We start from the raw sequence: 13995 nt of genomic DNA, 5'->3' as shown, positions 1-13995 counted from the left end.
ACTGCCACGTGAGCTACCATGCTAACGTTAGTGATGCAGCGCACTAATTGCTATTGAAATAGCTAATTCTTAGCTCGTTATGTAAATTGCCAGCTAGCATGGATGCATACAGCAAAGATTACATATTTAGCATCATTGCTACCAACATATACTGTATACTGCCAAGTGAGATCGCATTTTAGCTAATGATAGATGATAATTTTAGCATGCTAATTGCTAATCGCCAGTTCTTAGCATAAATTTCTAGGTAATGCAAATGCAAAGACCAAATAAAATATATTTAGCATCACTCCTAACATACTACATTGCCACGTGAGCTAGCATGATAACGTTAGTGATCTAGCACACTAATCGCTATTTAAATAGCTAAATGTTAGCTCGTAGTGTAAATTGCTAGCTTGCGTAAATGCAAACAGCAAATAAAACCTATTTAACCTCATTACTACCAGCATACCATGATTGCCATGTGAGCTAGCATGCTAACTAATTGCCTGTAGCATAAATTTTGAGGAAACACTAATGCAAAAAACTAAAACAGGAAATACAAATTTAAAACTAAAAGAAATTCAGGCTGACTGAAGAACTAACCGGCACGCTTATGCTAATGTTAGCGGCTAGCTTCGTAAAGCAATCTCTATTGGACAATAACGTCACAATAGCTGCAAGTCCCTATTAGACAAAACTGATGAACAACAATGGCAGTCAATGAGCTAATATGTCACACTCCCTTTCATAACCTAGTCTTTCCTATAAAGCTTTCCAGGGACCTGGTAAGACGTATCACACATGTGTAGTTCATTTCAGGCACGGCCTAGCATGAACACACAGAAAAGTGCCGAATTCGATTGTGTTGCTGTCAAAAAATCGGCAAAAAAATGATTTCGGAATAAACCCTCACCTTCGAAACTTTCCCTTTACGTTCTTGAAGACGCATGGGGAGCGAAGAGGTGCAAATTTGTTTAAACGATGTAACGGAGCTGTCATTTGCCATCATCGTCATCACGGTCACATTTTTGAGAAATGGTTGAATCCCATAATCATGTGACAATGCAGACAACTTCTCTATTGTTTCCAAACCGTCCTACATCATATGGCGGTACAGACGGGCAAGTGGGGTCGACGTGGGGGGTGGCGAGTGGGGTCAAATCAAGGCTAAATCTCAGTCTGTATATTATTCAGATACAGGCAGATAATAATGGTTGGGTGGGGGTATAGACTGTCCTTATGTGGACTCATATAAGATGCAGTCAGTGGGAGGGACAGGGATTACGGTAATGAGCATCACAAGGAGTCAGACATCTTTGTTTAATGACTGTGTTTTAATCAACGTGGCAGCTTCATTCTTTCCATTAATAGAGATGGGGTTTTTATATAGAAACTGTAGAAACCCAACTTGACGAAGCATTCAAGCTAACAAACAGTCAAGCTAACAGTTTTGCTTTTCATTGTGCATTTTCGGTGCAACTTATACTGTACACCGCAAAATGCATAATTCACTGTTCATATATGTACTGACTCATGTCCTGCCAACTTTATCATTAGTTTGGGTGATCTACATGGCTGTACGATGTGTTTCAGGACCACACAACTTGAAGAGGCGTTCTAGGTAACAGCCAAGCTAACAGTCCCAAAATGCTACATCTTTTGTGTTTCCTGTTAATTGTACATTTTTGTCCAATGCAAGTTATACACTGCAAAATACACAATTCATTGTTCATATATGGACTGTTTCCTGTCCTGTCAACTTTATCATTAGTTTGGGTGACCCACTCCGGTGTCACGCGCTGACGCAGTGTCAATAATATGCAGCCTACATACATAATTGATCCATTTCCATGGCGACACCGCCGAGGCGCTGACCTGATGAGAGCGAAACAACGGCGTTGGCTTGGGTGTCACCCTCGGCCTTGCTTTCATTCCAAATGACACTTGGATTAGATATTATGAGCTGCAAGATGGGAACGTATCAGTATGAAAAGAGGTGGTAACTGGTAGATTTGGACATAGATATCATGTGGCGGAAAACAGATAAGACTGAAAAAGCAGTTTCTGCTCTTGCGCTCCCCTTTAAAATAAACTGCTATATTTTAAGCCAAAATAACTGTTGTGTTTGATAGAACAATGTTTATATGCTGTCATAGCAGATTCATGGCGCATTAAGCCCCTGAACTATTTTTAATTTGTTCCTTTTACCCTGGAAGCCCCCGTTTACAGACGTTGCGCAACCGCTTTTGTTTCAATCCAGCAATAAAAAGAAGTAATTATATTTATTAATCAAAATGTATGTCATTTTTATTTTAGAACCATTAATTGATGTCTAATGTAACCCCCAATTCAAGATGATGGGGTTCGGTTGTGAGTGCAATTGTGTTTGGGCAGGGAACTAGGTTCTCAGAGATTACAATAAAGAAAATAATGTTTAGTAACTGAAATAACTGGAGTCGAGATGAGTAATAAAATAATTATATTAATACACAAAACTATTTACAAATTTAAGCCGGCAATATAAACAGAAATATATACAATGAAATAAACAAAATTTCAAACCAGACAGTCCGTCTGAATTCCAATCAGTTGGTTTCCGGGCATAGGCTCGCCATCTTCATCCATTGTAAAAGTCTTTATCCAGAGTCTTTATCCAGTTTCGAATTCTTCATCCACATCCAATGAAAGGAGGAAACAAAAAACCCCAGCCTGCTTAACAATAACTAAATTATTGTATACAGCCTTTTATCAATACTTGAATCTTTTCAGGAGCTACAGCTTTTTTTCCTTTGTCTAAATATTACAACTTATCAGTAATATTCCCGTTTCAAAAATATCCAAATCAAAGTTACTACTTATGCATCTGCAATTCAAATGCAACATAACATCATCATCTTTCATCATCTTGAACAATATAACACAATGGTCACATCATTTTATGCAACATTACACAACAAACAATTCTTCATTTTTTTTTTCCTATTGTTAACGTTAGTCGCGCTAGCTTATCGTTAGCATTGCGCCTAGCATTAGCATTTCGCTAGCTTCATGTTAGCGTTGCGATTAGCATTAGCATTTCGCTAGCTTCGCGCCTAGCATTTAGCCAACTTGGTGAGGACAAAACAACTCACCGAGACGAAGTTTTTCTTTTAATGTGAACTTGGGTGGATGCAGGCTCCAATCCTCCGGTTCACATACACTACAAGTTCAAAATGATGTTTTCAAATTAGCAATGATGAATGTCTGCACTATTTTCCTTCATTTTGTCAACACTCACCGAGGAAATGTAATTTCCTTCTTATTATTTGTTCAAACGGCCTTATTTCAGCGTTGAGTAAATTATTTTATTTCAACAAGGCTGACTTATTGGCTCCAAGCGCCAAGGAAGTTCACTACATCCTTCCTCCTTGGCATCCAAGCAGAAAAAAGCGGGAATTTAAGTACCTTCGAGAGGATGTCTAGAGAGGGCGGGATCATGTTAATCGGACCAATTAAAAAACTATTATCCTCTCATGTGAATGCACATGAGGAAGTAAAGCATTAAAAAAAAATATTTCCTTTTTCAAAATAATTGCACTTTCAAAATAAAAGTACTTTATAATTTCTGTACTGGTTACACTAATATTTAGTTTAAAAAAAAAACGATTTAAAAAAATTATTCACTCCATATTTTAAACTTTTAAACAAATTACGTCACAATGAAAAAATGGAGTCTGTAAAAGTCAAGGATATTTACCTCATAACTATCGATTATTTCTTTTATTTTTTTGCTACTGTCACATTTTCCCCAATATGTTAGATGATAAATAATTGATCCAAACAAAGAAGAATTGAAAACATTTAAAAGGGTAAATAATGAAAAAGAAAATCTAGACCACTCCTTGATGTCTGCGATTTCTGCATCGCGACCCCTTGTTATATTACCATGTTTCACCCATAAAATCCCCCAAAAATCCGGCTGTGGCCATTCACAGCTGTGTCTCGAAAGAGGTAAGTACGCGATAATATCTCGTTAAAATCATGGCGTCTTTAATTATGCTCTCGCGTGCTCTCACCTACAGTTAGGGTTTTGCTATTTCAATTTTTTTTTAAATGCCCTCCTGTTCAACATTGTTCTTCCCCCAGAAAATTTAGATCTTAAGCTTTCCAATGGCGTATCACACATGCATATCGGACAATTTTGAAATTTGGCCATATTGGGGTTCTCAGAGCAGAACTTCAAGTCACCCGAGTGTTCCGCCATATATATAGCACTAGACTCAAAAGTTGATTTTTCTGGATGTTGAAAATATATATTAATCCTGGGTGAGTTAACTCAAGAGTTAACTTGTATCTTAATCAACAAAGTTGATTATTTTAACTGTGCATTCAGTCATTGTAAGTTAATATATGTAGATTAATATTTCATTCAGATGACAGTACATTTAAATAAAAGTGCTGCATATGACTTTTCAATTTATTGCTATACAAAATGCACTGAATACTTTTCAATTCGTTATCATACAGAATGCTTTAATCGCAAATAAACTCAGTTAATTAATTTATCTACGCTTTAACTCGTCTCCTATTGTCGGCGTGATGCCCAATCCAATGGCAATGGGTTAATATAGATTATAATGGCAGTACATTAAAAATAAAATTGGGCTAATTACTACTTTTGAATTTATTATTTAAAAAAATGCGATTAATCGCAATTAATGTCCTTATGGAAAAACATAGAGGCTCCATTCACTATAATCTTTATGAAAGGGCCATGGGTCTCACAGCGCGCTTCTCGCATCTAGTTCTACATATATTTGATATCCATGGTGAACACACTAACAGGTCACCCAAGCGAACGAGGTTAATCGAGCCGGCTTTATTGAGCTCAATTCTCAGCTGGGTGTGAGTTTAACGCATTTTAATAACCAGAAACATTGAAATTGAGCCTTTAACCTAGGGGTGCTCAAGTCCAGTCCTCGAGAGCCCCTATCCAGCTTGTTTTCCATTTCTCCCTCCTCCAACACACCTGACTCAAATAATCAGGATCATTATCAGACTGCTGCAGAACTTGCTGATGAGCTGATCATTTGATTCAGGTGTGTTGAAGGAGGGAGACATGGAAAACAAGCTGGATAGGGGCTCTCAAGGACCGGACTTGGGCACCCCTCCTTTAACTGATTTCATGAAAGTAGCATGGACTGTAGTTAAAGGTACACCTTACTCGCTGGTCTGCATTGAGGCTCCATTGTGAATCAATGGGCTGTGAATAACAGGCATGGGCGTTGTGCGGGATGATCCGGGGTAAACAAAGGCCGAGAGAATTTGCGGCTTGGTTCACTTTATCTTTGCACAACACAGCACAGAGGTAAAACACACACACAAATTAGTGTTAGCTGACCACAAAAACGATTTTTGGGGGATCTACTATGTAATATTAGTACACAAATACTAATAATTCAAAATAAAATCAGCTTTGGAGTGCTACTGATGGCCAAACTACAGTTCATTCCTCATGGAAATCAAAAGGAAGTTACCCAAAATGAACCATGTCATCCGGGAATTACCTAAAATCAACATTAAGTGACCCAAAATGAACAGAAATGAACCAGGAATACCTTAAAAATCAAGTAACATGTAAATTAGCCAACATTAATAGAATGTTATCCCTAAATGCCCCAAAACCAACAGGAAGTTACCCACAACGAACAGGAAGTTACCCACAATGAACCATGTCATCTGGAACTGACCTAAAATCAACATTAACTAGAACTACCAAGAGTGGATCAGTTGATACAAATCCCTTTTGTATCCAGAGAATGGTCATCTGACCCTAATCAGCATATCTTTGTGAGCATTGAGGTCCTCATTTGTCATTCCCATTCACACTCGCAATCGAGTTGGATTGCTCCAATTAGCATCTTGAGTGTTTGCAGAGCAGGGGTGTCCTGGCTTTGTCGGACAGTGGACCACTCAGGCAGGTAATCGGGAGGACAACCTTTTTACATCTTCCAAAAGCTGCAGTTTGCCTACGTACAAGGGACGGTGTAATAAAAAACAAAATATTTTTTATGTGGTGACATATGGCATGTCGCCCTTTTCCCGGGTCTAGGTGTTGGAGGTTGTTGCCCAAGCAATTTTTCCTTCTGCGCCTTCGTTGCGCCCACATGAGAGTGAGCCAATTCCTTTGCAAGACCCACCAAGAAGTCCACCAATCTCTCTTGCCTTCCGGTGCATGCCTGATACAACACATATGCATTCAGCGGTGCCATGTCAATCACATTGTAGAACACGGCGACTGGCCATCTCAGTATTCCTCCGTGTTTGACTAAGCAAAGGGAGCCCTGGATTTGCAAATATTCAAGATACTAATTGCAGCTATTCAAAGTGAACCCCCCCCCTCCCCTTCACACCTAGGCAACGACTCCACTGGAGTGTGTAGGGGGGTTGTGTGCTTAATTGCTTGAGTGGTCTATTGTTTGACAAAGCCAAGTAGTCAGTTTGGTATCGGGGTCATTTGACGCCTTTCTGGTCTTTATAGCCAAAAAAAAAACTTTCAGTGCTAAGTAACCCAAAATGAACAGAAATTGACCCAGGAATGCCTCAAAATCAAGTAACTCTGATTTGAGGGAGTGAACCAAAATTTAACAGGAAGTGATCCATAAATGCCTCTAAACTAACAGGAACATACCCAAAATGAACAAAGAGTCACCTGGAAATGACCTAAAAATAACATTAAATGACTCAAAATGAACAGAAATGGACCAAGGAATGTGTAAATTTGACAAAATTAACAGGAAATGAAGATAAATTTAACAGGAAATGATACGTAAATGCCTCAAAACCAACAGGAAGTGACCAGAAATGCTTTATAGGATTGGAAAACGTGGCCTAAAACTAAGCCTTTGTGTTGTTGTCGAAACAAGAAATGTTGCCTTTTCGGAGCCATTCCAGACGCGTTCTAAATGGGAACTTGACGCTAACTTTTGGCACAGGAAGGTGAACTAAATTAAGAACGCATCCACGAGGGCGTCTTCTGATATCTTTGTACCCCGGGGAGCGCGCTGAAGTCAGAGGAAGGTTTTATCTCCATTCCGGTCTCCCCTGCTGCTCTGCACAGATGGTTGTGCTCTATCAAGCCGCATGAAAGTGTCCTTTAGAAAGGCATTTTTGTAAAAAGCAGGAGAGTTAGACCTCGGAAGCTTTGATTTTTCGGGAATATTTTTTTGTCATTGGCTGCCGTGGCGACTGAATGATGCCAAGGCAGCAGCCTGGTGAGGCTGTAATGGTGAGTCACTGTTAACAGGAACATAGCGAGATGCTATCCATCACACAAACACTGAAGAACACATAATCAGATAACTATCTCCTCTGTTTAGTTTCTAACAAATATTCTTAAAATATATATGAAAAAACATAAACCTTCCTGTTGATTTGGGGCATTAATGGGTCACTTCCTGTTGGTTTTGAGGAATATCCATGCACCTTCCTATAGACCCTACCCACCGACGTCACAAAACCACGTGCTCGCTGTATGGTTCCGCCCACTTGTCCGTCATTTTGTCTCTGTATTAGCATTGGTTTCAATTGATCGAGGAATTTAAAATGCATTTCATGGAAGACCCGGTGCTTTCTGATGCCGTAAACTCACTGGATGTGTTGCATAAAAGGCGTTATGTGGAAAAGCTTCGTTCTATACAGTCGCCAGATCCATATTTGATGCCCAAATCGATGTTTTTCGACCCACTGTCTTCGCCCTGTCTGCCTGACATCTGCTACGCTGATATTTACAATTATCTTGTCCACACAAAATCAGCCTATTCTCACGAAAATTTGAAAAACTTCAAGACCTTGGAGGCTTATAAATACTTCGTTGCTGGTTGGGTGAAACAGGTCCTCGTCCACAAAAATTCGGCAGGAATCTATCTTGTGCTTGGAAAGGTGAGTTACGAAATTTTCAATTCAAAATCTTTTGTTATTGCTAACATCCACTGTCAAGTCTAATGTATTTCATGTCGTTTGTCAATGGAGTTAAGGCTTTTAATGTTTATATGGTTTAGCGATAGCACTCTCACTACATACATACGTGTATGCTGTCGGCGATTAGCCTAGCAATGATCTTAATTGTGGTTATTTGTCAGCCCAAAACCCTCTAAGTATATCTTAAATGCATCTTACCGGATATAAAATGACTACTACATAGTCTGTGGTGATTTTTTGGTGCCCAGTTTTCACGTCGAATTGCAGCCGTCCATTTCGCTCTCCTCTTTGGATCCCTCGGAATACGGTAAAACTTCAAGTCTCTCCTTCCATCTTCTCTGTTAGTGCAACCAACAGCCACACACGCCTTCACCATTTTGATTATTAATGTTAAGGAGCAGAAAAACACGCCGTAAATAGGAGGAATGTACGTAGCCGTAACAGGTTAACACTATGTTTTGACGGACAATTGGGTGGTACCATTCAGGAGAGCGGAGTTGTGACGTCACGTGGGTAGGGTCTATAGATTAGGGGTCACTTTTTGTTTATTTCAGGTCACTTTGCACCGATTTTGGGTATTTTGCGGGTCACTTCCTGTTGAATTCAAGGCCTTTTTTGGGTCACTTTGTGTTTTGGGTCACTTCCCACTGAATTCACGTAATTTCTCGTCGATTGTGGGCCTTTTCAGGTCACTTCCTGATAATCTTGTTTCACTTCCTGTTGATTTTGGGGTCGACTGATTACAGTTTATAAAGAGTTGGTCACAAACACAAGAAAAACATCAGTCATATCTGAATTGAGCACAACTTCTAAGCTCACAACACAACAAACTGGTAGGAATCAACAGAACGCCACCTTGTCTCCCGAGTATCACGTTGTTTACATTCTTGAGTTGGTGGTGATGCCGCACTTGGATTCAGAAATTTGTGGTGGCGCGCATATATAGAAACGAGCAGGCTCATGCCTATATCCGTCCCGAATTGCATAATAAAAAAAAGGCATTACTGTATTATGTGAAAGCTCTTGCTCCAAAAAATGCTTAGTCACTCCAACAAGTATTTGGTGTTTCTCATGCCGCAGTGACCAGATGGTAAACGGCATATGGGATCTCGAGGGTGCCGTCGTTATTCGCAGAGACGCTATTAGGACGTACACAGTGGTATGAAAACATCTCCAAATCCAACACACCTGAAAACCCGTAGATAACAAATATGTATAGAATCAGAAGCGGAATCAGAATCAGACGCTGTGAGCCAATCACTTATCACTTGTCGACCATTTTACATCAGTGATATTTGATAGAGTCGATGGAGAGTGGGCTTTAAAATAGCTATAATGCTCCAAAAATCAACAAAAAATTACCCAATATGTGCAGGAAGTGAGCCAAAATATACAGGAAGTGACCTATGAACCGAAAGTGGCCCGTAACTACCCGAGAATCAACAGGAAATGAATAGGATAAAAATCCGAAAGTTTGCAATTGCGCTGAATAGCCACTCCTGTGCCAAACGGTTCAGGTTGGGTAACTTTGGTTTAGCAGTGGTTTAAAGATTAAACAATTCTATACGGCGGAGGTTTAGTATTAACTTCAGAGTGAGCTAAGAAAATGATGCATACAGTGAAGCATGGTTGTCCCATTAAGCTCAACAATCTACCTTATATGGTCAACACCTGGTATGCCAGCTATGGGCACTTAGCTGCTGGAGGTGCAAGGTAGCGCTCCGGATGTCCTCATCACTTGACGGGATTAACATTTAACTCGCTCCGTTGGGGCATCGGGAAGGTGTGCGCGCAAGTGTCCCTCTAGGTGGTGGGGGACGCCGACTGTTGATTTACCTCTCTGAGGTGTTAAGAATTCCAAAAATGAGGAACAGTTCTGATGCACATTCCCACTCATAAAAACACCAGAATTAGCTAAGCTTCTCTTTGACCCTTACAGGTCTACTCCGAGTGCATTGCTCTGTAAATGACTCATGTTGAGCATGGAAGTAGAACAGAGGCAGTCCAATGCATTCATGTAACTCATCCTGCCCTATCACATCCCTGTCTGACCTATCTTCCCTGTTATCCTTCTGTTGACTAGATGCACCCATCCCCACTTGGTATACTGAGCTCAAAGTTGAGATCACAGAAATCATCTGAAAAAATACTTTTTAGCCTAGCAACATTAGCACGGACACTTGAACTTGAACCTGCCCATGTGTTTGTGTGTGTTAGCCACCTTCCAGTTCATGTAACTGAATCAGTCTTGACTTGAGTGTGCTGACATATCTGATGGCAGCTAGCGATAACACACTCTCACACACACACACAACCTTGCTTTTACCTACTCCTATTCTCCCTCTGGCCACTGTGGTGATGACATGGACAGAAAAGACATGATACAGCAAGTAAGCTAATGAGATTGATTGTGCTGTACACTTACTGAATTTTCCGGACTATATGTCGCATTTTTTGGTCATTTGGCTGATTATACTACAAAATGCATTTCATTTTCCCTATGCGCATGCTAGCTTATGCTTATATACAATAGGGTTAGGGTATGAGCCTTTAAAATGCTAACCCCACTCGGACTTAATGTCCCCCGCCTCTCTCTGGACATGGGTGAAGTTCTGCTGGAGATGGGAGTTCAAACTCCTTCAGACGGGGGACTCTGCCAGGTGTTCCCAGGAAACACTCACAAAACGTTCGGATCTGCCAGGCCAGACTGGCATCTTCCCTCAATATCGGAGCAAACCAGGTGGTAATCGGTTTACGATTACCGATTTTTGGAGGAAAAAAAAAAACAAAGAATTGGGAAATTAGAATGTGATTCATCTAGATTAATTCATTACAAAGTCGGTAAATAGCTATTAGTTTTAGTAAATTTATATTTATTTACAATTAGTCGCTAATTAGCAAATAAACATTACCCACAACTGGCCACTAGAGGGCACATAATGTTTAAGAAGCACCAAGAAAGCCCTGGGAACATATGTTTATGTATATATTTAAGATATTAATCAAACTAGATTAATAACAATTAGCATACAAAGCTAAACTAAGCTAGCAAGAAATTATACAAAATCTGAGTAAAAAAACCTCAAACTCACTAAGTAGCTTGCTATGTTAAAGGGCACTAACGTTAGCGCAGCTGTGCGTGACTGTTCAATGTGGCGTTTTTGTTGTTGTTGTGATGAGACATTTTTGGACTCGTTCGACTAATGTTAGAGCCTTTTCCGCATCAGATGGTGATTCTAGCGGAATTAACATTCGCTATCTGTCTCAGTTGATCTTATGGTGACTTCTTGTGATTCCCATAGCATGATTGACAGTTTTTCTCGGGGCAATGTCTGGAGCCACTTACCTCATTCTCACTGAGGGGGTTAGCGAGTTTGAAGCCGGGTTATTCAGGGTCACGGAGTAAGAAAGAGGCATAAAGCCAAGCCTGGGGGAGTGAGGGGGGTCAAGGGCAGAAACGGAAACTAATGTCTTTCCTACAGAGGTGGATTGACTCACGCTAACTGATTTCGCAGCTATCTAAATGTAATAGTATCGGCAAATACGTCTTAAACTGGCTTGTGGCTATTATTATAGGATCAACTGTGTCAGCTATAACATAAGTCATTAGTAGACTGCTTTTTAATTTTAGGCATGCTTTGCAAAGCTTCTGTCCAGTTTTTGGCACTACTTGTCCTCCATTGGTGGTCAATATTTTTGATTAAAAAAAAAAAAAATCAAATGAAATTGTCCAAAAAACAAGAAATGACCTATAATGTACAGGAAGTGATCTACTAATGCCTCAAAATTCTTCAATTAACTCAAAATTGGCAAGAAATGACCCAAAGTGCACAGAAAGTGATCCGGGAATGCACTGAAATAATCAGAAAATGTCCCAAAACCAACAGAATATGACTCAAAATCAACAGGAAGTGATCTAGAATTGCCCCAAAATTAGCACAAAAAATGACCCAAAATTTACAGAAAGTAATCCGGAAATGCCCTAAAACAATCCGAAAATGACCTAAAATCCACAGGATGTTATCCAGAAATGCCCCAAAATATTTCAATTGGCACAAAATTTGCAAGAAATGCCCCTAAATATACAGTAGGTAATTAGGAAATGGCCAAAAATCAACATGAATTGTGCAAAAATCAACAGGAAGTGACCAAAAAGTCACCTATGAGAGAGCAAAGCATTTCTCCAGAATTTACATGTTCTCGCGACCTTGAAAACACTATGCTACATTTCTCTTTAGTTCCAAAACACAAAAACCTGGCAACGTTTCATACACAGACGCCAATGTTGTCAAAACAACCAGTTTCTCACATCCCCAATTAACTAAAATCACACCGACAGTAAAGGAATCTCCAACGTAGTTCGCATGCCCCATCCGTCCTGACAAATGACAGCCGGCTGGCCTCGCTAACTGGGCCGCGGCATGACAGATGAGCCTGGCGTGGCTAAAAGATAAGATCGTGAGCGTCGCCTCCTGCTACGAGATGATAGAAAAGATAGTCTTTCATTGCTTATGACACCCAAGCTGCCATCACAAAGCACGCAGGCCCACATCAATGCGGCTTGTTTTCAAAGCAAAGTCAATAAAAAGTGGGCTCGGGCAAGTGAGCGGTGGTGCACCCTTGTTTTTACTTGCAGGATTTGCTAACCCGGAGGCCCCCCATTTTGCCGCACTGATCCTCACTTCCTCTTGGGCTGCATGCGTAGGCCTACGGGGCTTACCTTTTCTATCCCTTTCCCTCTCTGTCTGCTGTAAATAGGCTTAAAGTTACAGTTCTCTGTGTGGAAGCACAAAAGAGGCACTGAAATAAGAGAAATGGCCACACAAAAGATGATCAAATTTCTCTTTTGATCAAGGTTAGCATCTCGGTCTTAAGACTGAATAGCGCAGTGCTGCAAACAGATGAACCTGGCACGCTCGGTCGTTAATCATACAAAACTGTACGATACCCTTGAGTCACTATCGCAATTATGACACATAATGCAGAGAAATGGCAACCAAGCTACGATGAAAACCACAAGGAATGCTACATATTTTTTCAGGCAGTTATGTGGTTTACATGGTTTACAAGTGTTTCATATGCGCTTCCATAATGAGGCTAGCACATACCTCTATGTAGCTAATGTCATACAACCATCTCTACTTGATAGTAACGTTAGCCACTAATGTCATACAACCATCTCAAACAAATATGTCAACTGAAGGTTTTATTATGACTTCTACTGAATGGTAACGTTAGCGGTTAAAGTCATAAAAACCAACTCCACTTGATGGTAACACTTGCGGCTAATGTCGTACAACGATCTCTACTGAATGATAATGTTAGCGGCTAATGTTTTATAATGACTTGTTGGATAGTAACTTTAGAGGCTAACATCATACAACGATCTTTACTGAATTATAACGTTAGCAACCAATGTTTTATAACGATTTTCACTGGATGGTAAAGTTAGTGGCTAACGTCATACAACCACCTGTTGATATTTAGGCATTTCGGGGTCACGTCCTGTTGATATCCAGTCACTACCTGTTGATTTAGGGGTGTGGTGAGGGTCACTTCCTGTTGATATCGGGTCACTACTTGTTGATTTGGGTGCATTTTGGCGGTCCGTTCCTGTTGACTTTGAGGGATTTCGTAGTCACTTCCTGTTCATATTGAGTCACCTTCTGAATTGCAGCCTCATTTGGGTCACTTCCTGTTGCTATTTGGGCATTTCGGGGTCAGGTCCTATTGATATTGGGGGTGAAGGGAAAAGCCGAAAGGAAAAGATGATGATGATGATGATATCGGGTCCCTTCCTGTTGATTTGTGGGAATTCCAGGGGTCACTTCCTGTTGAGAACCACTTCCTGTTGATGCAGGTCATTTCCTGTCAGTGTAATGGCAAATAGTAACATTGGAAATGAATGGGAAATTTTGGCCATTACGAATGAATGGCAAAGTTTTGGGAAAAATTTGGCGGAACGGTATTATAGATGGTAGCTTTTGCATTCCAAGCAATAGCTACCATCCTAAAACATTTTCATAAATTCATTTGTATCTCCATATATTT

At 40.2% G+C, this 13995-nt stretch overlaps 1 protein-coding gene and 1 long non-coding RNA gene across 4 annotated transcripts in view; both read right to left on the bottom strand.

Moving 5' to 3' along the window:
* pphln1 (periphilin 1) overlaps nt 1-13995 on the bottom strand; it is a 77587-nt gene that overhangs the window by 29724 nt on the left and 33868 nt on the right. The window contains exon 12 of one of the 3 annotated variants that reach the window (XM_057853807.1): nt 11325-11371. The exons of the other annotated variants lie outside the window; for them this stretch is intronic. Coding sequence (XP_057709790.1) covers nt 11340-11371 — 32 coding nt within the window. The 3' untranslated portion in view covers nt 11325-11339. Of the gene's footprint in view, nt 1-11324; nt 11372-13995 lie in introns of those variants that run through there. 3 annotated transcript variants of the gene reach the window in all.
* On the bottom strand, nt 837-4918 carry LOC130927789 (uncharacterized). The gene is made up of 3 exons (XR_009066523.1): nt 3263-4918; nt 3117-3184; nt 837-2694 (listed from the first exon to the last, which is right to left on the bottom strand). It is a non-coding gene; the product is annotated as an uncharacterized LOC130927789 (long non-coding RNA).

Source organism: Corythoichthys intestinalis, chromosome 13 (assembly GCF_030265065.1).
Source record: "Corythoichthys intestinalis isolate RoL2023-P3 chromosome 13, ASM3026506v1, whole genome shotgun sequence".
Taxonomy (NCBI): domain Eukaryota; kingdom Metazoa; phylum Chordata; class Actinopteri; order Syngnathiformes; family Syngnathidae; genus Corythoichthys; species Corythoichthys intestinalis.
This window is presented reverse-complemented; position numbering and strand designations above follow the sequence as displayed.